Genomic DNA, 22,097 nt, shown 5'->3' on the forward strand with positions numbered 1-22,097 from the left:
AATTTATGGGCAAAATAATGAGGTCATCAAAATTTTCAATATATGAACTTGTAATTTTACTATAAAACTACAAAATTACATTATTCTGAGCTTCAATTAATTATCTAAGCCTGCAATTTGAACATTTTTGTAAAAAGGTAATACCACCATTTTGCTTTACATACATTTCTATAAAACACTGACTACGATCGTCTAAAGTTATAAAATTAGTACAGGAGCTACTACAGTTAGAAAGCAGTACAGAAAAGACCAAGAACTTAGCTTTATCGACATCATTAATACCTCATACCTGGTTTCTTTCATCTCATAAAGTTACTTCATATACATTATGTAAAATAATCACCCAGTATTGATTAGTTATCATAACAGCACCATTTAATACGGGTTTATTTTGTTCCAGCAGTATAGTTGACATACAGTGTCTCATTTAAGCTCACAACAAACATAGAAATAAATAAACAAACAAATTAAACTTAAATGACTTAACCAGGTTCACAATGTTTATACATGCCAGAGACTGGACTGTAATCCAGATCTGACTTCAGCTGCAGTTAATGACAACCCCACTATAGCTTTTGGTTTCCAGCAAAGGTAGTGCGTTATTAGAAGACCACTAAATCTCCATTCAGAAAGTCCTGGAAACTGCCCGCTGACTCAGCCCAGGGGACTCAGCTCTACCTCAGTTTCCTTCTTACGTCTCTAATCCTTCCTGGCCGACTTGCCATTCCCTAAATGTATACGTTCCCAACTTCCTACCTTCAGACTGTTATCCTCTTCTCCTGAAAATCATCTTTTCCTCTCTACACAGCACCATCATTCTCAGTCACTTCAACTGTGCCTCAGCAGGCCTCAAAATGTTGGTGTCATTGACCCCTCTGCCAACCACATTCAGAGAACTGCCAAGTCCTGCGCTGCCACAGGGGCGCCCCACTCACTGCCACCACCCAGGCTTGAGTCCTCATTACTAGCCCCCAAATCACTGGGCAGGCTGAGAATAACATCCCAGGTCTTTACCATAGTTTGCAAGGTCCGGTGGGATCTTGTAAGCCCGGCCTCCTTTCCCGTGAGCCACGACTACTGAGCCTGCGCGTCTGGAGCCTGTGCTCCGCAACAAGAGAGGCCGCTATAGTGAGAGGCCCTCGCACCGCGATGAAGAGTGCCCCCACTTTCCACAACTGGAGAAAGCCCTCGCACAGAAACGAAGACCCAACACAGCCAAAAATAAATAAAATTTTTTTTTTTTGGCGGTACGCGGGCTTCTCACTCTTGTGGCCTCTCCCGTTGCAGAGCACAGGTTCCGGACGCGCAGGCTCAGCGGCCATGGCTCACGGTCCCAGCCGCTCTGCGGCATGTGGGATCTTCCCACACCGGGGCACGAACCCGTGTCCCCTGCATTGGCAGGCGGACTCTCAACCACTGTGCCACCAGGGAAGCCCTAAATTAATTAATTAAAAAAAAAAAAATCATACCAGTAGAAAAACTAACATAATATTTGTCAGACCTCAAATTTTAAGGAAGGCCATTTTAAGAATTCATAAAGGAACAATGAGATGCCACATTCCTCCTTTGGATCTAACAACAAAATTCTAAATGATGACAATGGTATTGGTGAAGGAGTATGTTAACACAGCTGGTATCCAGTCTGGTAGTTTGTGGCTAAAAGTATTAAAATGATAAATAGTCTTTGGCCCAGTTATTACCCTTACAAACACTTACCATAAGGAAATAATCCTATACTTAATAGTGAAACACAAAAGGCATCCTCCTTGTGTTTCTCTGTTATCTAAGTGGAAGACTCTATATTCAGTTAAAAGCTAAGTATCGTATTATGAAAACTATTCCTTTTCCTTCAAGTTCACTGCCACCCACTCTGGCTTAAATTCCACTAACTTGTAACTAGACTATTGCATACATTTGCTACAAATAAAATCCAGTCCTTACCATAGGCCAATATCTGATAAGGATTTCCAGAGCCACCACTACTATCAGAATTAATGTGATTAGAAGTATATTGGAAAAGGGACAAAATGATCCGTATTTATGAAAGATATGAATGATTATCTATAAAAAAAAAGAGAATCCTTGAGAAACTATTTGAAACAATAACTGAGTTATAAAATAAGTAGACCAAAATCAATAGCTTCCCTTTATAGAAATAATAAAGTATAAAATAAAAAAAAAGAAAATCTATTCATTTAGCAGCAGAAAATAATGTAAAATACTGCAAAAAGCACTGCAAACCCACTGTTTTTCCAACAGGATATAATATTGACAACACTATGAGACAACTAATTCAACAAAAAGTCAAGTGTCTCCTTTTTTTTTTCCCCTTTGTGAACCAACCAGGTGAACTCTATTCATTCACTCTTCCTGAATACCAGTCTTTATACTGCATATGACTCTTCTTTTATACCCCCAAAATCTCACTGCCAAACTCACCTAGTCCTCTGGAATTCTAATTGTATCCCTTTTGTAGCTTCATCCCCTTGGCTTCTGGCCTTAACTGAATTCTAGTTTCCCCACAAGATTACCACTTGCCTAACGGACCTCTCAAGGGATAACTGTATGCTCTTTTACCACCACGGATACTTCATTGTTATGAGCTGATCTGAGTCCCCCTACAATTCAGATGTTGAAATTCTAACCTCCAGTACCTCACAATGTATCCATAGATGGAGGTAAGGCCTTTGAAGAGGCGATAAAGTTAAAATGAGGCCATTAGCATGGGCCCTAATCCAACTTGGCTAGCGTCCTTATAAAAAGAGGAAGTTTGGACACAACAGGAATGTGCAGGCACAGAGGAGAGGCCATGTGAGAACACAGCGAGGAGGCAGTCGTCTGGAAGCCAAGAAGGGCTCAAGAGAAATCAAACGTTCCAAAACCTTGACCTTGGACTTCTAGCCTCCAGAACTCTGAGAAAATAAATTTCTGTTGCTTAAGCCACCTAGTCCGTGGTATTTTGTTATGGAGCCCCAGTAAAATAATACATTCATGTAAACTGTGAAGTTCACATTCCATACCTCAGAGTAAGAAGATATAGTTGGTGTCACTTCTCTACCCTCACAAAAAAATATCTGCTCTTTGAGGCTCATGTCACCAACTTTCCTACCATTTTATATACGTGCACGCACACACACACAATATTGGACACTCCCCATCTTTCACTACTGACTTTGAAACCTGGGTCTCCATCCAATCTTTCTCCATCCAAATGTCTGCAACATTCTGGAAGAGTTTGGCATCCATGTGATTGACCCATACAGCACCCCACCTCGTGGCTCCTTTGACACCACCCTCACCTCTACCTCGCCTGCATGTTCGTATTCTGCCCTTGTCTCCTCAAAACGGCTCTGCCTCCAAAATCTCTAAACCGGACGTTCTACTTACTCTCCAACTCAAACGCTTCATGCTTCCAAGTTGCTTCCTCAACTGCTCTCACTGCATTTACTCTTCAACTGTATGAGTTCTTCCTGTTCAATAAGAACCCACTTTCTCCCTATTGACTAGCCCTCAACTGTCCTTACCTTCTTTTCTATCTATCTTAAATCTTGTGAGTCTCTAGTTCTGATCCATTTTTGGCCAACCTCATAACCTTCTTTATGGCATTTTTGTCCAGAAAGCAAAATCCCAACCATGGATAAATCAATCTACTTTCCTCATGTCTGGGTTGTCAAACAGTTAAGGGGAGATCTTATAAACTGATGGAGGAATAGCAGCCTCTAGTTAGCAACTTTAACATTTCTTAGCCAAATATCTTTCAACCCATCTCTACTCAACCTGTGACTCTGCTTCTTCTCCCCAATAATTCACCTTGGGTCTCACTTCACAGAGAAAATAAAAGCTGTCAGATGCCAGTCCTTCAACTTCCTTTCCACCAAATCAATACATTTAGCTATATCTGTATCCACCCACTCTCCTTTCCTTCTTGCTCTACATACTGAGTATCTCTCCACCAACAAAGGCAAAACCCTCTAATTATGCTCTGAACCCTATCCTTTCTGCTCAGTTTATACCATCAATTAATTCCTCCCTTCTATTTTCAATCCTTCTCTCTCTCTTTCTCTCATGCCACCAATATTTAAATATTATCTGTTCCTATTCCCTGCCATCTAAAAAAAAATCCCTGGACCCTACCATGTGCTCCCAGTAAATTCTCCATATCTCTTCCCAACCACACACAAATTTATTGTTACAAGAAGCATCACCACTTTTCCTCCTATCCATTCCCCATAGCCCACTGTAATCTGGCTCCCTTTCTGGTCCACCAAAGTGTTCTCACAATGTCAGTCACCTCCAGATTTTGAATCTGATGAAAAAATGTTTATCATTGTTCCTGTCCTCTCAGCAAATTCTGTTGTTGTATACCACTCTCTCCTTCCAAAAACATTCTTCCCTTAGCTTCCCTGGTACAAAAGTGCTTCTGATCTTCCATGTAAATCTCTGGCAACAATTTCTCAGACTATTTTACAGGCTCATCCACCTCTTATAAATTTTAAATGTTAGAATACCTGAAGGATTGGTCCCTGTCCTCATTTGCTCTTCCTAAGTAACTCTAACCATTCCCATGGCTTCAATTATCATCTATGTACAGATGACTTCCATATTTGTGTCTCCTGTTCAGACTTCTCTTCTAAGTTAAAAATTTATACATCAAACTTTAATATTTTCTCTTAAATATCCATGGGCATCTCAAACTCAATATGATCAAACTAAACCCATAATCTCCCCAAACCTGCTTCTACCCCAGTGCTCTCTACTTCAGTAAGCAGCATTATCATACACCTACTCGCATCAATCTGAAATATAAAATTTATTTGTAATACATCTCTCTCCTTCATTCTCCGAAATCCAATCAGTGTAAACAATCTATCTACTTCCTACATATTCAAATCCATTCACTTCTTTCCAATTCCACAGACATTATCCTACCCCAGGCTGCAACCTCTCTCAGTTGGACTAGTGTTTATGTTTCCTAATGTCCCCACATCCCCTCCTGCTCCTCTAAATCCAGTTTTCATACTGCTGCAGGGTAATCTATCTAAAATGTAACACTTTATCACACTTTACTATTTTAAACCCTTCAAATGCTTCCTAGTGCTTTAGAGTTAAATATCAAGATCTTTCAAAGGACTAGAATGAATAATTCTGTGTCTACAAATTTGATGACTTAGATGAAATGAATCATATATGGATGGTAGCAGATTTAAATGGATGTATACATTTGTCAAAATTCATTACAATTTATACTTAAAATGTGTACATTTCATTGCATGTAAATTGTACCTAAAGTAGATTTTTTTAGAAGACTAAATAAATATCAAGATCTTTCATATCACCTGAAAGACCCTGTATCATCTGTCATTGCATCTTTCTCCACCTTCATCGCAAAATACTCAACTTACACTGTCACACCATTCACTATACTTGAGTCACACTGGACGAAATACCATATACTATACATCAAATTAGAAAATATTTTCTTTCTAATATAATGATGACAATATCTTGTGCTGGAGTGGCATAGAGAAACAGGCAGTCATATATTACCGAAGTGTAAATTAATAAAACCTTTGAGTTCAACAACCTGTGTCAAAATTCTACAAATTTTGTACAATGTTTGACCTATAAATTCCTGTTCTTTTAGATTCAACCTGATATAATAATTATGGCAATATTTTTACAATAGTGAAACCTGGAAACAAAATGAACATCAAGCTTTGTTTATCTGGTATAACGTAACGTATTTTCTTTTATGTATGGGAAAGGTCTCTTTTGATACAGGAGCTATGTTGACCCAACATTAATACTGCATATATGCAAACTTATCACTGTTTTTAGCATAATCTAAAGAGACTATCCCAGATACATGTTTTTAGTTTTCTGATATGTTATCTGTGGTCACTGAATTATTGGGGAATTTTTTCTTATCCTCAAAGCATTCAAAATCAGGAAATGGTTTTAACTTGCCCTGAGTGAAAGTCTGCAATATTTATGACGAAGTGAAGAATTTAGAAAAGACAATTCCTTCTATTCTTTTCTTTTAATATTTATTTATTTGGCTGCACCAGGTCTTAGTTGCAGCACATGGGATCTTAGTTGAGGCACACGGGATCTTCATTGCGGCACGCGGGCTCTTATTTGTGGCACGTGGGATCTAGTTCCTTGACCAGGGATCGAACCCGGACCTCCCGCATTGGGAGTGTGGAGTCTTAACAGCTGGACCGCCAGGCAAGTCCCATCCTTCTATTCTTTTCAGGATGAATGTTTTTCTAAATGCTATTAGCTTTGTGAATTGCTGCCACACATAACCCCTGGTTACTCTGCTTTATTGAAGCCCCACTTCAAAATATAGAAAGAATAAACTTGACCCAGTGAAGAAAAGTACAATCAATTATTCTTTTTGCAGAAGATGCACAAATATAATAATCTAAACCTACTGTTAACATGTATAGAAGAGCTAGAGTACAATAAAAAATTCTCAGAGAAGGGGCCAAAATATGGAATACCTTATTCAGTAAATGATGCAAAAACATTTATTGAGCATGTACTGTGCATTAGATACTGTGTCAAGTGATGGAGATACAGAGATAAATGACAAATAAACCCTGCCTTGTGAGAAACAGAATAACAACTCATTCTATATAAACCTGCGTTAGAATTTCTTCAGAAGCCTCACTCCTTATTTGCCTCACCCACTGTTATTTCTACCTTGAAACGGAACTCCTGGGAGTTACCTACTTCTGATCCTCGCCTTTCTGGGACAGTATACTTTAAAAGCACCATACTACATTTCTCTTCTCTTCTATCTGAATCACTACCCAAAAAGTAAAGCTTCATGCCTCTAACGTACCATCTGTTACTTCAATCAGGAATGGCCTCAGCCATGGTGGTTGACAACTAGATTCACCAAGTTCCTGTTACCACTGAGAATTTCACCAGTGCTGAAAGTTAGCCCCAGGGTAAGAATCGAATTTTTGAGGTCAGTGAGGCCCACCATACTTCATATCCCGTCATTCTTGACCACAACTCCACAGTCTGAAAGCAACAACCAGATACATCTCTCCTGCTTTCATCCTCATATCTCTCTGGATTTCCTTCCCCCTGAATCATCCTCCCAAGGTACTGAAGATTGTGGAAATGGCTACCGCTTTCTACTCCCTGTTTCTATGCCCCCTTCAAAGTGACTTTACAGGTCCTCCACAATCGCACTGGCCTTGTGACTTGACTTGGCCAAAAGAACATGGTGGAAGTAACAATGTTTGACTGAGTTCCCAGCCTAGGTCTCAAGAAACTTTGTAACCTTGGACTTTCTTAGAAATCTGTAGCTGTCAGATAAACAAGCCTGGACTAACCTCCTAGTTTGAAAGAAGACATGGAAAGAGACTCCCATTATCCCAGCCACAAAACGTGAGGCTGTCCTAAAACAACCGAGTTAACCCACCAGCTAACTACAGATGCAAGCACAAGTCCTGCCAAGACTAGACCAACCAAATCAAGACTGAAAAAAAAATTCCCAGGTGCTCAATCCAAATTTCCAACCTGCCAAGCTACTGTTTTAGGCTACTGAGTTTTGGGATGTTTTGCTACAAAGCAAAAGCCAACTGATCCACAAGGCTTCCAACTCTCCATCAGAGCCATTGTCCATATATATCCTCCACAATCTAACACCTTACAGAATGCTCCCTTCACTTCCCTCCTTTGATTGAAACTTAGATTTTCAGTGAGGATAATGTTTCTTTCTCTGAAACCATGCCGTTTAGATTGTTCATTTTCCCATACCACATTTATGTCTGCGATAGGAGGGAAGTGTCACTTCCAAAACACCACCCTTTCATCCTTATGGAAGAATCCATCCTCCTTTGATTTCCACCCCTTCCCCACTACTACCTCTCCTTATTAATATCATCTATCTATGACCGAGTCACTGGAACCTAAAAAGCAATCTTCCTTTCCACTTTGTCTTGGGAAACTTCGAAAGGTCTTTGGAAATTTTGTTCAACACCTAGAATCTAAGTTTCCTTGCCTCCTGGTATACAGCGAATTTCATTCCTTCACCACTTAAGCATCCTATTTCCATAGCCATACCCTTGAACTTGTCAACAACCAGAATTACTCCACCCTGAAATACTGCAAATCTTAAACCATGAAACTGCTTTCAGTAATACATACAAAATAACAAACAAAAACAACCACAAAAACATTTTCTGTGTTATCCATCAAAGAATTATCACAAAAAAAGGTACCTGAATCAGACACACATATGACTGAGCTTTGAAAACCGTTTAGGAACAGATAATTCTCATGATATGTAAAAGTCATCTAGAAGCATAAATGAGAGAAAATAACCCAAGGAAGTTTTTAGAAAGAAAAATGATGGTTTTTCCAGATAATAACTCATACTAAAAAGCTAAAATAATTCAAATATTGTAGAATCAGTACCGTAAGAGACAAATAGATTAATAGAAAATAAGAGAAATCTGGGACTTCCTGGTGGTGCAGTGGTAAAGAATTCACCTTCCAATGCAGGGGACACGGGCTCAATCCCTTATCAGGGAACTAAGATCTCACATGCCGGGGCAACTAAACCCACACACCGCAACTTCTGAGCCTATGCGCCTCTACTAGAGAGCCCACGTGCCACAAACTAGAGCCCACGCACTCTGGAGCCCGTGTGCCACAACTAGAGAGAGAAAACCCGCACGCCACAACTAGAGAGAAGTCTACGCGCCACAACGAAGAGCCCATACATCGCAATGAAGATAACACGTGCCCCACCTAAGACCAAAGCAGCCAAAAAAAGATATTTAAAAAAGAAGTCTTGTGGTTGAACTGTGTTTCCTAAACACTATCTTACAGACTGAGCAAATAGAATAAAATAAAAATATTACAGTAAAATATTTAAAAAAAAGAAAAAAGAAGAGAAATCCTAGAAACAAACCTAAATACATGTAAATATGTAAATATTTAATATAAGATAAAGTGGCATGTTAATCAGTGAACAAAAGAGTTAGTCAACAAATGATACTGGAATTATTGGTAACTTGTTTGGCAAAAAAAAAAAGTTAGCTAGAATTATTACCTCAGGTATGCAAAATAAATCCCAGATTGTTTAAACTTAAAATGAAAAGGGAGGAGCCATTCAGAAATTAGAAGGTAATATTTTTATGAATAATAAGAGCAAAAGGCCTTTTTTAGCATGACTCAAAGACTCCATTACATAAAATTTTGAATCTTCTTTATGTTGGAAATACTAAATAGAAGGAGTAACATTATGAAAATATATCTGCAACATACATAACAGATGAGTTTTAGTATAAAAAGAGCTCTTATGAATCAAAAAGCAAAAATACAAAGAATTAAATTTTAAAGTGGACAATGTAGATGAAAACTTAAATCAAAAAATAAATACAAATTTCCAAGAAACGCAGGAAAAAATTCCACAATTCAGATCCTTAGCTCTACTTTTGACCTCTGTCCCAGACTCCAGACTCAAATATATCACTACTTGTCTACATTTCCATTTAAGTGGCTAATACACCTGTCAAACAGAACATATCTAAACTGAACTCTTGATCTTAGCCACCCTCCCAAATCCGGCTCAATTATCCGTTTTCTCATCTTAGTAGTAACTCCATCCTTCTACTTCTTCAATCCAAAAACTTTGGAGTCATCCTGACTCTTCTCTTTTAACTCATACCCATATCAAGCCATCAGAAAATCCTGTTGGCTCTACCTTAAATATATATTGCTCCTACTTAATGAAGCTACCATCATCTTTTCTCTGGATAACTGCAAAAAAAAGACCTGCCTTGCTTAAAATGTGCAACTTGCATCCCATTGCCCTTAGGATGAAAATAAAACTCCTTAATCTGACCCCTTCTTATCTCTCCAGCTGCATCTTACACTGTGCCCTTGACTCTCTGCACATCAACCACGTCAGCTTCCTTTCACAACATCCTACCTCCCTACTCAAAACCTTTGTATATTAAATTCTCTCAGCCTGAACATTTCTTCCTTCTTCTTTTTACTAGTGTAATGCTATTTATTTATCAGATATCAACTCAACATCATTTTCTAAAGGATGCCTTCTCTGATCTCCACGCTAGATGAATTTCACTTACTACAGGTGCTTTAACAACATCTTACTGCTGCAACATTCCACTGCGTACTTGATTATAATATGATCAATGTCTGTCTCCCTGACTTGATTATCAGGTTTATGAGGGCAGAGAAAAATCTTATTTTGTTCACCACTGTATCCCCAGTGTGTAGCAGAGAATAATTCACAGGAGGTGCTTAACAACTATTTTTCAAATTAATAAAAATTATAGGAAAGAGACACAGTGGCAAGATACGTGATTTCACCTTTATTTCCCTCAATTTCCATACGCATAGGACAATCATCCCCCTACTATTTCCAGTATTATTCCAAGCTCTCCAGCTCCTAAGCTCACTCCTAGGCCTATGGCAAACTCAGCCAGGAGAGCTCATCCAATTCCATTTCACATTCAGCTGATTGTCTCCCCCAGCTCCAAGTCCTACAGCATTTAGAAATCCTGGGCTGAAGGGACATTAATAGATGAAATAAACCAGTGAACAAGTACAATGTTCATCTTGTTCTATACAAGCCCACCCCCTCCCTCCTTCCCGACTAACAAAAGTGACCTTTCTGAGATTCAGGGCCTGAGAAATGCTGGGGGTAAACCATAGGCATAAACACAAATGAGAAATTCTTAACACTGCTTGCTGTGAGATAAACTCATTTGTGCTCAGAAAAGTGCAAATTTTTATTGGTTTAAGGACATGATACCCACAAAATAGTGTGAGAAGAATGTGTTACCCACTGCCCTTTTATTCTCTTCCTCCAAACGTAATAAAGAATTAGCTTCCCAAATCTAACAATAACAACTCAGGAAAAAGAAAAGTTCCTCTTTCATGTCTTCTTATAAGTGATGCCACAATAAACTATGAGGAAAAGGTTGAATAAAAACTTGAACAGGTTGAATAGCTAACTCTTTGCTAATCAAAGTGTGTTCAGTGTGTTCCACAAAACAGCACCACCCAGGAGCTGGTTAGAAATGCAAACTCTCAGGCCCCACCCCAGAACCACGGAATCATAATTTTCATTTTAACAAGATCCGCAGGTGATTCATATTCCCATTAAGATTTGAGAAGCATTGAGCCAAGCGCTGTGCTCCTGCCTACAGGCCTCACAGCTTGTTGAATGAAAAGTCAGGTCTCAGGAAACTTACGAATATATGTATCACGGATCATTGGGGTCACTTGCCAATGGTTAAAATCATAAACATTATATCTATATATGATCTATTATGCTCTGGAGACTTAAAATTCTCTCCTAAGTTTCTGAGTTTGTTGCACAAGTGTTTGTGAGACTTGCCTTTACAATCTGAATTAATATTTATAAGTGAGGGCCACTCTGAAGTCAGCCAGCTCAGAAATGATTTTATACCAACAATGTAATTAAAGTGTAAAACAAACAATAAGACCGAGATCTGAACATCAAATCCTAAAAACCCGGTGTGGCCCAAGGTCCAGAGATCATATAGCCAGTTCCCCAATAGAGGCAACGTTCCAGCAACTGCGGTGAAGAGTGTGTAAATAGCAGCTGTTGTGATTTAGAAGCAAAATCTAGGCAAAGGTTCTAGTACGTAATGTGGATAGAGTATTCTAGTAGTAGGACATGGGATTATAGCAGCCATTCCAAAGAAGAGATATTTTACAAGGTTAACATTCCTGAGTTGGATGCGGCTCCATTCTTACCACCACCAACTCCAGTAATGACTTTTAAAGCAATTTCATGTGATTTCATATGTAATTTTTATAGTTAAATAGTTCTGAATTGGAGGCCAGCTTTTGTATAAAAAGAAATGTGCCTGAATTGTACTCTATCACAAGCATCTCTAAACTGAAAAAGAGAATTCTTTTCTGACCCTTCCTCACGCTGAACTCCTATATCATTATGTTTTCTTCATCTAATTTTTAATCTATACTAATTTTACACCGTCTGCAAATATGTACCAGAGAGCACAGGCCACACACAGGCATCCAGAGTGGAGGCTGGTGATGCTGAGTTGCTATTTCATCCTTCCTGTTGGGGATGGTGGGAGCCATGGCTTTATTCTCCAATGGGCACTATGACGTCCATTTACCTTTACTATGCAGTTGGTCTTCCTGACTTACTACTTTCCACAAAATTGCCAAAATCAACTTGTAAGATGCTTTAAATTGCATATGTCTATTTTCTCCTATTCCCAATTTCAAAATGCCATTTTGTCTGATCTCTATTGAGAAGAAAATAAGCTCATTTTTAAAACAATTACCTAACAACATGGCAAATAAGAAGCTGCATTTTCCAAGATAAGTGTTTCTTCTTCTCTCAAATTGTGTCTACCATGAATTATCGCTCTTTTGCTTTGGTATACATCTCAAATCCTCTCACTCGTTTCAAAGCCTTACATTACTAAGAAGGACTAGCTTTCTGATCACCTAAAGAGTCCCATTTTTAGTCTCCTAGAACTGTACTAGACGGTTTGACTTAATTATTATTAAAGACAAATTTGCATAAAGCTTTCTTCTGAAGAGTGTGAGGCCATTTAAGCAATGTCATTAGATGGGCAGAGACAGTCTTTTGAGAAAATGTAATGGGGCATGAAAAATAATAAAATCCACAAAATACATTTATTCAAGGATCTTAATAATGAAGACAAATTACAATTCAGGGTAAAGAACTAGAGGCTGAGGACTCTTTATTATTTTAAAATAAAACATGATTAAATAGGCACGGCAGAATGCATCAAAATCAGAGGGCAGTACCCGTGTTATGTCTTCTGGAAAACCACTTTCATTTCAGAAAAAAATAAATTCAATATATTCTCATGCCATCTATGGAATTTACCAAAGATGCAGAACAGCAATTAATTTTAATAATAATTTCCTATGAGCTCACCAGACAATACTGTTTGAGGTAAAACAAGAAAGTTCAGGCTTCCATAGACTTATCTTTCATTGAGGGATCTCCCATGAATTGATATTACCTTGTCAAAGTTGCTTGGGAAAAAGAAAAATGCCCCTGGTGCTCTTTTTAAAGACCTCGTGAAACTGAGAGAAAAGTGGTGTTTTCAGTTTTCCCTCAGTGCTGCCACCAAATGCTCCTCACTAGAAGGGAAAAACACCCAGCTTTTTGTAATTTAGAGCAAGAAAATAATGGTAGAGCAAAAGCTGACAATATTTAAAAGTGCCACAGTCTCTGACCCAGCAATTCCACCCTCAGCCATTTACTGTATAAAACCATATAAAAGTGCACCAAGATTATGCAGGAATGACATCCCACAATATTGATTTTCGTAAGAAAAACCACAACAACAAATCAGAAACAACAAAAATATCCTTTGAGGGGGAAGAAATAACACTATGATAAATTATACAGTGGAGTACTATGCAGCCGTTTTTAAAAGTTTGTTGATATGGAAACATCTCCAAGATAAAAGTACAGGAAGATGTATGACATCGTTTACTGTACATGAAAAGCCTACACACGCATATGTGAGTGGACACACTGAAAATCACCCGGAAGGATACACAAGAACTAGAAGTTCAGGGGATTTCATGGTGGAAAAAAAAAAAAAAGTTCAGGGGATGGAGGAGAAGGGAGATTTTTTACTTTTTATTTTATATCTTTTTAGATGGATGAAGGTTTAATGTATGCAGGCATTATTTTTAGTTAAAACATTAAAAATGCTGGTTGCCAAGCGGGGGGTGGTAGGGGTGGATTGGGAGTTTGGGATTAGCAGATGCAAACGATTATATATAAGATGGGTAAACAACAAGGTCCTACTGTATAGCACAGGGAACTATATTCAATATCCTGTGATAAACCACAATGGAAAAGCATATGAAAAAGAATGCTTTATATATATATATATATATATATATATATATATAAAACTGAATCACTTTGCTGTACAGTAGGAATTAACACAACATTGTAAATCAACTATACTTGAGTAAAATAAATTTTTTAAAATGCTGTAGTAGGATTAGGAAAAAAGAATGATAGAGTCAAACATCTCAGAACTGTGGAGTACAGGACACAGCAGCAAATCATTGTGACACTGCCATCATCCTGTAATTCTGCCCTGCCTTTTCCTGGTACCTCAGCTCTGCTACAAGCTGACAAATTAACAATAGATTTTTTTTATTTTGCTAAAAGATCATTAAAATGTATCATGCAATGTCTCATACAGTCACTAATCTGAAGGCTATATTGTTAATTATTCTTGCTTATTAATACATTGCCAGTTCGTGTTTTTTCCTCTGATTTGATATTTATCAGTTTTTATAATGCTTAAAAGATAGCAGTATGCCAAATGCCTGTTTGAAGAGTTTATGAAAAAAATCAGCACAAAATTAATGATAGTGTTCAGGAAGCCTACAGGATTATCTTGATGAAACCTCTCTTTAATAAAACTTAGCTATTTGTCTTTAGTGAAAATACTCCCTATCATAAGTTCAATGACCTTAACTAATACACATGTGAACTATTTTCTTGCCCATTTCTTCATACTTACCTACAGAATTAGAAAAGTATCATAATTCTATGATTTTATCCAGGATTAGTTTAAATACTAAATTAAGGTAATTTTGGTGAGAAAAGACAATCCAAACCAGGGCCATGCACTTGATTTACACCAACACCATGAGCACTCAGCTCATTCAATTGTTTGCTGACATAATATTCCTTAATAACCACAGACATTCAGGAAACTTCCCAAAAATATTGTGTTTGATATGTAACACAACGCACGTTCCTTTTGATTGCTATTTCTACCTTTTTCATTATTGCGTAGATCCCGAGTCAGCATTAGCATTCTAGCCACGTAGCCCCTCGTGTCTCTATAAAGCCCAATAATTTATAATCGAGTTCATTCATGAGAACCTCCAATGCATACTGCATATTTCCCATGCTTCCAGCATTACTGTAGAGACAGCTAAGTTTATTGGTTATGTTGCTCCAAAATTATTTTCTTTTTTAACGTAGCCTATATAAATTATGCGTTTCTTTTTTTTAAGAACAAAGATTCTTGGTGAACTATATCCCATTGCTTTTTCTTCCTCCTCCCTATATTCACATGTTTAAAAGTCTGTGAGTCAGTTTCATTACTGCCATTCCTTTCTTTAAAAAATCCCCAAATTACTTGAGTGACTGTCATTTAATCTCTGTCCCTACTTTGCTATGCATTTTAAGTGACAGGGCTAGATCATCCATATTTGCATGATAACCTGAAAATTAAAGAATCAAACCTCCAAAACTACCATCTTCTACCCCCCCCAAAAAAAGAAAAATGCTCTTTGGGGAAATGTTTGTATTTAAAAATCTACTCTTATTTTGTATTATTTAAAATCAGGGAAATTGGTCCATAAATGTATGAAAAAGTACTCATCTTCATTAGTCTTCAGGGGAATGCAAATTTGAACTACAGTACAATATGATGTACCAGTATAATTTATCATAATGCCTAAAATTAAAAAGACTAAAAATGCCAAGTGTGGGTGAGATTGTGGAGCAACTGGAATGTTCATACACCATTGGTGGGAGGCCAAACTGGAATAAGCACTTTGGAAAACTGCTTTGCTATAGAATAAAACAGTTTTTACCCTGTGGCCAAACAATTCTAAGGTATATACCCATCAGGCATGCATAACACCAAAAAAGATGTAAAGAACATTTATAGAAGGACTATTTATAGAGTCAAAAACTGGAAACCACCTAACTCACTCTTCAATAATAGATTGGATTGTGATACATTAACACAAATGGAACATATACAGCAATAAGTATGAATAAACGACATCTACATGCAAAAATATGGATGAATCTCACAAACATGATTTTGAATGAAAGAAGCCAGACTGAAAAGAATATAAAAAGCATGATAAATTGGTTCCACGTGTAAACCTTGGTCAAGACCTATCCAAAATATTGAGGGCGGAATGGCCTTTAAAAGAGTAGTACTGTATATCAGAACAGAATTTGAAAAAAAATTACCTTGCATTACAAACTAACTGTTTGATCTTAGAAAAGCAATTTAACCTCCCTGGCTTCATTATTCCTATGTAAAATAGGGATACTGAAGCTTTACCTCCTAAAAAGCAAATTGCTATTCTGAAGATCTCTAGGTCCTATGTAGCTTTAAGATCTATGACCAAATGAGTTTCACTAGTTTGTATTTTCATCAATAAAAACATACATGAATCTTTTAATAAAAACAGTAATAATAGGTAACTTTGTTCTAAGCACTTTACATATATTACTCATTCAGTCCTCACACCAACCCTTACATATAATATCACGGATGAGGAAACTGAGACTCTGAGAGGTTAAGTAACTTGACCGAAGTTGCACAGCTAATAAGCAGTAGAACCAGAATTCAAACCCAGAAAATCTAACTCTATAACCCACATGCTTAACCACTCAGTATGCAAATATATCAAAAGTCCATTTTATCTAAGCTACGAGGGTTTTTAAATTAAGTTTAAAACAATATGATGTCTAATCAGCACAAAACATATTAAAATGTAATCTATATTACATATTAAAACCCTGATTTTGTTCAGCCAAAATAATAATTTTAATTTATTCATATAAATCTGGCCTCTTTGAGAAAACACCAATTAAAGTAACTATGGCTACTAGGCAAGCACCAACCAATTCTGATGGTCACATTCACATTTCCTGTATTTGATGCCTTTCTAGAAATGGAGAGGAAAGCCGCCTTCCTTGTTGTTGTTTATTAAAACATAGCCTTTTCTGCAAAAGTCATTACAGCATTAGTTCAGATTTGCTTCAGATTCCCTATTTTCATTAATCACTTTTTCTGTGAAGCAGAGGTCTGTGTTCAAACTTGAATCTACAGTCCACTGAAAGAAAATAAATGAATTCACTGAATACTTTAAAAATGTTTTCTAAGTTCAGTGATTTTAGTAACTTTCTATTTCCTAGAACTTTAGTTGATTATTTTCTGACAATTTTTTAAACTGAGTTGAGATTTTATGTACTTAATTAGTTTGACTTCATCCTATTTCAGATTTAATGTCACCCAAAATATTTATACTTTACATTTCCTAGAGTTGCCTTGAATTTGAGTCAGTCCATCTTGCTGTTGGCTAGTTGAGAGCCTGTGACTGGAATAAAGGGTATGGCAGAGGTGGCTGAAAAGTAAACAGAGTGGTACTCTGCTTACTTTGTAATTTCACCTAGACTGAGCCAGAACCCCAAATGGCTTTGTATGGTAAGCTTAGTTACAAATCGATGAAAGGAGATCACTGAGATTAATTACAGCAGGTGGTTTTGAAGAGGGAAGTAGGCTGGCAAAGCACAGCACTTTCAGAGAGAATTTCTCTGGCACATCTAACTAAATGTGTGTTCTTGGGCAAGTCACATAATCCCTCTAATGAGGAAGATGGAGACAATGCCTACCTTATACAGTTACTGTGAGGTTCACCTGAGGAGCCAAGTACGTGCCTTCTAATCTGAGGAAGTGATATGACTTCACTATAGTTGGGACTATTATTACCTTAATGATTTGGCACTGGTGCATTCCTGCCTTTGGATTTCACCCTCTGTTTAACTCCACCACAGTGGCTCAATGGTAGAAGCATAAAAGGTTTAGCCCCTCCTCCCAACACTCTGCTATGTCCAGTCAAATAAAGAAAAGTGACAGGCTTGGTTCTCTCTGACTTCTTTCCCAGAACAACAACCTTCTTACTATTCAACAGTATTTATGTTTGGATAAAGGGCTAGAGCTGAAGTTACAGAGGGAAAATATAAAGCAGGCTGCAAAATAGGGCTGCTCAGAGCTGCACAAACAGCTCTGACGCAGCAAGGCTGAAAGCAGTAAATAAAGAACACCAGAAAGGACTGGCCGCGTGCAAGTACTTCGTTCCTTTCAGCCTTGGCAGAGTAACAGTTCAGCAGTTAGGTTACATGTTTTCCCTTCCGAGGGCTTTAGAAACAATAAATGATTAATCTCTTTAAATAGTTCTCACTAAAGAATATACTTTATTAATTTTATGCCATTAAAAAAGGCTATCGGGCCAAAGAGTTTCAAAGATCAAATGAGTGCAGTGTGTAAGAGGAAGGCTGTGGTGAAATGTCTATTTAGGTCTTCTGCCCATTTTTTATGCTGGAGAGAGGGTGTGGAGAAAAGGGAACCCTCCTGCACTGTTGGTGGGAATGTAAATTGATACAGCCACTATGGAGAACAGTATGAAGGGTCCTTAAAAAAACTAAAAATAGAACTACCATATGACCCAGCAACCCCACTACTGGGCATATACCCTGAGAAAACCATAATTCAAAGAGTCATGTACCACAGTGTTCATTGCAACACTATATAGCCAGGACATGGAAGCAACCTAAATGTCCAACGATAGATGAATGGATAAAGAAGATGGAATATTACAATGGAATATTACTCAGCCATAAAAAGGAACAAAACTGGGTCATTTGTAGAGATGTGGATGGACCTAGAGTACGTCATACAGAGTGAAGCAAGCCAGAAAGAGAAAAACAAATAGTATATTAACGTATATATGTGGAATCTAGAAAAATGGTACAGATGAACCTACTTATAGGGCAGGAATAGAGACGCAGATGTAGAGAACAGACATGTGGACAAAGAAGGGGAAGGGGAGAGTGGGATGAATTGGGAGATTAGGTTTGACATAAATACACTACCGTGTGTAAAACAGATAGCTAGTGGGAACTTGCTGTATAGCACAGGGAGCTCAGTTCGGTGCTCTGTGATGACCTAGATGGGTGGGATGGGGGGTGGGAGGGAGGTCCAAGAGAGGGGATATAGGTATACATATAGCTGATTCACTTCATTGTATAGCAGAAACTAACACAACATTGTAAATCAATTTTACTCCAATAAAAATAATAATAATAAAGAGGAAGGCTTATGTTTGTGTTTTAAAAAGTAAAACACATAGAAATTACATTCCACTGAAATTAAGTTCTTGTAAATTATAACACTGATGCTACTGGGGAAATTTACATAGGAAAATGATACTGTTTCCTTCCCCTCATATGTAACAGTGAAACACACACACACACATACACACACACACAGAACATCATGGATCTGTATAACTATTAGCTTCTCCCACTTTCAGCACATATGAAAATCTGAACTATCTAAACAAGTCAGCTAATGATTATTAAATTTATTGTAAATATTATTTATCCTTTATAAAATATTTTTTGCAAAACTTTTCAGAAGCACATTTCCTGAAATATTTCTCGTGACCGTTTTTAAATTTATGCATGTGGATATTGTATATTGCATTTATATGAAATGCCCAGAATAAGCAAATACATAGGAACAGAAGGTAGATTAGCAGTTGCCAGGGGTTGGCAGGAGAGCGGGGGGGGGGGGGGGGGGGCAGAATGATTCTTAACGGTTATGGGGTATCTTTGTGGCATAATGAAAATGTCCTGGAATTAGGTAGTGATGATGGTTGAACAACCTTACAAATATACTAAAATATACTGAATTGTATACTTTTTTAATGGGCAAATTACATAGTATATATATGTATATACTATATACATATATATATAGTATATAAATTATACTCAATAAACAGTTATGTCATTTCTTTTCCGCATAAAAAAATTTGTGCATGAGACACATTCCCAAATAATCTCTAATAATGTTTACCGTATGAACTAAATACTTATTTCTCGTAGGAAAAAAAAATCTATGGGTGTTTACTGAAAATATCATGCTAGCCCTCGTAAAATGTTGAATTCATCAGAACCAGAGGTTCAAATACTTGAAATACAACCAACCATAGGACACAAATCCTTTTATTCCACGGCACTCATATCACTGAATATGACCAGAAAGACAAAGTCATTTAATTCCTTATTATTTTTTAACTGTATGAAATGGAAGACTCGAATGAATTATTTTGACACTTCTCCAGTGACGCTATGGTCCCCTCATTGATCACTTATTTGCAGCTTTCACTATTTTATGTATGAGATACAGTTGCTTTCCAATCATTAACACCAAAGTCTGCCAGAAGCACTTTGTATTAATGAATTTCAAAATATTTTACCATTTTATTAAGTCTAACTACATGCTTTCTGGGAAGATTTCAAGCACAGTCTGATTGAATAGGCAGCTTACTGCTAGTAACAGAGACAAATGGTAAAAGCAGAACTGAAATTCACAACTTCTGACTAATCCATCTATCATGATGGTCCATTATTCCAATCAGCCTGTCTCTAATAAAATCAACATCACTTAATGTAAATGTGAATGTAAATATTCACAGGTAACAATGTAGAAGTATCAGTGGAAAGGATGAAAGAAATAAAAGCCAAAAGTAGGATTCCTGCTACTGTCGTGTAATGAATATAGAGTCCTATAGAGGGCCCTTCTTCCTCCTACCTCCAAGCATCTACAAAGAAAACTACAGAATATCGTCACAAGCTTGTCATTATTAATACAAGTTCAAGGAAGAACTCAGATTACCCCTCACCAAGGAAATTAGCTGGTGACATGTGTGAGAACGACTGCATTCAACCTTTCCTGGTTCAGCCAAATCTACTTGACTAGGCTAATACACTCTCATGAAATGGATTGGCTTCAAGGTAAAGTCTAACAAAATTAAATATACATGAGCTCCTGAGGGAATTAAATCAATGGACTACAAAGTGACTTCCTGATTTTTCTCTGATAACTTGTCACTCTCGCCAGAAGGAGCACCCTGCGCACTGCGTAGGCAAGAGTAAGGTATGGCAGTGGTAACGGAGACCAGGGAGCATATAAACCCTAGAAAAAGCAGCTGTTGCTTTTGTTTTCCTCTCCTTCCCTCTCCCTTGCCCTCCCCCCTTTCTGTCTTGTGTGCGTGCGCGTGCATGCGTGTGTATGCTTATAATGCACTTACACAGCCCTATATAGTCTGCAAACTTTATAACAACCCAGTTTTCATATATGTTACTATTGCATGGTAAAAAAAAAAAAATAGTAGCTAAATTTTAAATGCTACTTTTAACATGGACTTAAGGCAATCTTTTAAAGTGTAAGTAATAGAGATGCGATGATTTATGTTATTAAATAAATGATTTAGAACCCATTTGAGGATAGCTATCGATTCAAAGAGCATTTCCAGACATCAGAAGTGAACTGCATACAACAGCTGCTAAAAGGCAGATGGCTTCCTCATTCAGTGGCATGAGCCTCTTTTATCAATTAAGATCATGGCCCTGCCCTGTCCACACTGGACAATCCTATAACAATGTGCACTTCTGTGGTTTGGACTAATAGAGTTTTGTATCTTCTGCTGTTGAAGGTCACTTGTATCTTGGATTTTCTTGTTTATCTTGACTGAGTGTGAACTATTCTCAACCTAGTTGAGAGGTATTTGTATCAAGCAGTGTTAATGAGAGAAGTGCCTTCCACTAAGTTTCTTACATATCTTTGCCACTACTGTCACTATACAGAATAGATTCCTCCAAGAAAAAGTTTCTTGCTAAAATACAAGTATAGCACTTTTAAGTGGAAAAGAACTGCTCAACCAAAATAGAGAAGGTATTTCCATCATTTCTAAAAGCTATTTAGCTTACCCAGATTAAACCAATGATGGGTGAATATTTATTAATACAAAGCTTTATTTTGCCAAAAAAGTATTCATCATAAAAGTTATGCTCACGTTTGCATTCCTTACAGCACTTGCCATCCACGTATGCAAGAGCCGACTTGAGGGGGCAGTCAGGATTTGGGCAAATCAGAGTTTCACACTGGATGGTTCCATTCTGAGAAGAAAACAGTATTTTAAAGAATTTCCAAGTTGCAGCTTGGTAGCTTTCAAGTATTGTTTAATATATTTCTTAAATTTCAAACTCTTCATGTAAAATGTCATAAATACCACTATTCTCTTCGGTTATTATACAGCAAAACCCATAATACAGTAAAACCCACAGTAATATAAATTGGGTCATAACACAGATGGTGATTGGCTTCACCTTCTGTCCAGCAACTGAGCTAGAGTTCTCACCTCCT

General features: G+C 37.4%; 1 protein-coding gene across 1 annotated transcript in view; it reads right to left on the minus strand.

Moving 5' to 3' along the window:
* Window positions 1-22,097, minus strand: part of NELL2 (neural EGFL like 2) — a 435,366-nt gene that overhangs the window by 246,191 nt on the left and 167,078 nt on the right. Inside the window, exon 11 of the mRNA XM_089920567.1 lies at window positions 21,748-21,850. Coding sequence (XP_089776693.1) covers window positions 21,748-21,850 — 103 coding nt within the window. The remainder of the gene's footprint in view (window positions 1-21,747; window positions 21,851-22,097) is intronic.

The sequence above is a fragment of the Delphinapterus leucas genome, chromosome 11 (genome assembly GCF_059928025.1).
Source record: "Delphinapterus leucas isolate spDelLeu-1000000601 "Yukka" chromosome 11, BTC_Dleu_Yukka2, whole genome shotgun sequence".
Lineage (NCBI taxonomy): Eukaryota > Metazoa > Chordata > Mammalia > Artiodactyla > Monodontidae > Delphinapterus > Delphinapterus leucas.